The 3064-nt window shown below is 34.9% G+C and overlaps 1 protein-coding gene across 1 annotated transcript; it reads right to left on the reverse strand.

Annotated features, from left to right (window-relative positions):
- Positions 1–112: 112 nt before the first annotated feature.
- LOC116348203 (potassium channel GORK-like) lies at positions 113–1311 on the reverse strand (the record flags this gene model as incomplete). The annotated part of the gene is made up of 5 exons (XM_031779115.1): positions 1142–1311; positions 613–637; positions 486–523; positions 311–409; positions 113–211 (listed from the first exon to the last, which is right to left on the reverse strand). Coding segments are annotated over exons 1-5 (319 nt in total), but the record flags the coding sequence as incomplete, so codon positions are not given.
- Positions 1312–3064: the final 1753 nt, after the last annotated feature.

A 3064-nucleotide genomic window follows, 5' to 3' on the forward strand; every position in this document is an offset into this window, starting at 1 on the left:
ACATGTTTTTGAGGTTTCGTAAATTTTGACCCATTGCAATACTTTCCCCTTTCACACTAGGTGTGTGCGGAAAAGTAATTCATGTTAAATAATCAAAATTTCCAGGACATACCATTGTATGAAGCGTCAAAAATTGGGGCACGTCCATATTTCTGTTTCAGATTAACATCAGCACCATTCTTTAATAACAGCAAAACTACAGCATCGTGACCTAACAGTAATAGATTCAAACATTTTAGTTAATGCTTTTTGGAAATGTGCATAAGGCAGCAAATACCACTCGCTGCTGCAGTAAAAATTATGAAATTACCATTTGCTGCCGCAGTAAATAAAGGTGTACGTTCACCAGTATCTAATATATTAACATCCGTTCCCATTCTCAGCAATTCTTTGATTTTCGGAAGATCACCTGTGCCCAACATTAAGCAATCACATTTTCATTATAAACGTTTGAATTTAGAATTTGACAGGTTTCTATTACTTACCCAGTCGGGCTGCAGTATGAAATTTTTTCCATGGTTTTCTGTAGTTAAAAGTTTTTGAATTTAATACGGAAAATATGAATGGGATTTATGAGAATGATTGAATTTTTGCCGAATAACTTATACTTACACATTTGCTGGTCGCTGTCCAGTGTCTAAGATCGATTTAAATTTATACTCAGCCGTTTTACATACAACGTTTACACGGTGTATTACAACGCGGTCACCTTGCGGCAGAGCTACGCGTCAGTCGTATGTATTACTTATGTATACTATGCGAGACTCGACCCGCTCACACTTGAATGCGGCAGAGCTATGGTCATCGCTCTATACATAAAGAATATATACGACCGACGCGTAGCTCTGGCAGAGTCTGCCGCAAGGTGACTGCGTTGTAATACACCGTGTAAACGTTGTATGTAGAACGGCTGAGTAATGGACGAAACGAAATGGATTCAATTTTATAATCCGAAATCAATTTTATTTTTTTAGATACATCAACAGACGGCGACACAAGCTCGGTTTTCACGTTTCATTTTGAATGATATGAATCTTACACAATAAAGCAGTGTATAGAGAGCAATTATGCTGTGCGTCGCCGCAAGTGTTCGAATTCTGTATTTGACTGTTATATAAATTTCATTTTGACTAAAACATACCTGAAGTGCAATTGATCAATACTGCACCAACACATAGAATTAGGATGATTGATTTCATCGTTTGAATTTACACGAAATTCAATTGCTTACAATATTAACAATGGAAATAAGTGCACTGAAAAGAGAAACGAAAATGTATATTTAACTCAATCTTTGCTAGCTTGACCGCAACAGAATTAAAACGAAAGTGAACTGATCGTTTAAATTTACATTTCTTTTGATTTAACCAAATTGTATACTTGTGATTGAGGGAGCGAGAATGTTTTTGATAAGATGGTTTAATCGTATATTTCAGTGAGAATGTGTTCGTTTTTCGCACTTTTAGAACTTCATCGAATATGCTTGATAATGGGCTCTGCTAACGAATATGTACTTTTGAAAAATATACACAAACGCTTATGTGAGTTGTTGATTATATTATTTCGTGTACTTTATGTTTCTTTTGCGCATGAAAGTGAATGATCCTGTCTATTTGATAAAAGCTGGTTTTAGTCATTCAAAGTCGTAAACAACAATGGCGACGAAAGTTTAAAAAATGTGGAAATACCCCATATCAGTGAATTATTATATTTTTAACTTCTTTTGAAGTGGAAATACCAAATATCACTTTTTGAGAGCGAAAGTCTCTAGCAAATCAAAAGAATTTTCTCCGACAAAAGCCCGAGCAAATCGGAAAAAAATCTCTCGGAACTAAAAACCCTAGCAAATTGAAAGAATTCTCCTCAATTTTCTACATTGGTGAGCTAAAAAAAAGGTCTTCACTTTTTGAATCAAAAACCCTAGCAAATTCGAATAAATTTCGCGAAAAAAATTTCTCCGCACACTACTGGTGTAAGCCATTCAAGATCATATTGTATTTTGTGTCATATGCTTGTCTGTGGGAGTCTCTTATTGAGAGGTTTTACTGTATGCCCAAAGTAGCGATAACAACAAATACGGTTGAATATGGTGAGCGAAATGAGTCAAAATTTCCTATTTTTTATATCTTGGGTTTTTTTTATAAATATAATCATGGAGCTCGGAATTCATATAGTTTTTCGGGAAAGTTTCAAGGACCCTTCTGTGATTGTGAAGAGGCGTTCATTAACGTTATGAAGGTGTAAGAAAAATTATTTCACTTGATAAAGCTCTCAAAACATTTTAATCGGTGCTTATAAAATATTCCTAAAGTACCTCAACAAACACTGACAAACACCGATTATTTGTTGCTTGAAAAGGTTTTCTCATGATTTGGCTAGAGAAAGATATAAGGTACAAGGAACTTTGAAACGATATTTAAATCAAATATCGCCCTATATAACCATTTCAATCATTTTTATTCTCAGCAACACATTTGTAATGCGATGAATCAGTTTTCGTGCTATTGTGATAGATTTGTTGAGGAAAATGAAACCAATGAAAATTTATTCATGAAAACTTACATTTAAAAAAGTTTGAAAGTGGTTTTATTCGCAAAATGTAGTTTTTTGCTTATTTGCACATCAATTGATGAAATTAATTTGAGTTGTATAAATTACTCCAAACGTGTGATTCAAACTAATCCAGATAGTATGCGATTCTGGCGTAAATCTGTGGTAAATCCAACTCCCACTTACAATCGGAGGTGGCAACACCAACTATTATGCTTAAGTCGTTTTTGAGGTATTGCAACGAGCCTCCTCCATGGTCACCGTAACAAGCACCATTTCCTGCCCTTCAACCATTTTGAAGAGAGCTATGTATCTCGCAAACGATCTCGCGTTTTTTATTTGTTTAAAACAATATCACGAGAGTTTTGAATAATTATTTTCGGATTGCATTCGTACGATTCCGATCGTCTCTTCTCGTCTTTTTTGGATATTATTTGATGCGTAAATCCATCGACCAAATCATCGTAAACCGCCCGGCACTTTGATTTTGTTTAGCAAAGCACGACGATAATGA

This window comes from Contarinia nasturtii, unplaced genomic scaffold, assembly GCF_009176525.2.
Source record: "Contarinia nasturtii isolate CC-2019 unplaced genomic scaffold, AAFC_CNas_1.1 Cnas_scaffold_2352, whole genome shotgun sequence".
Lineage (NCBI taxonomy): Eukaryota > Metazoa > Arthropoda > Insecta > Diptera > Cecidomyiidae > Contarinia > Contarinia nasturtii.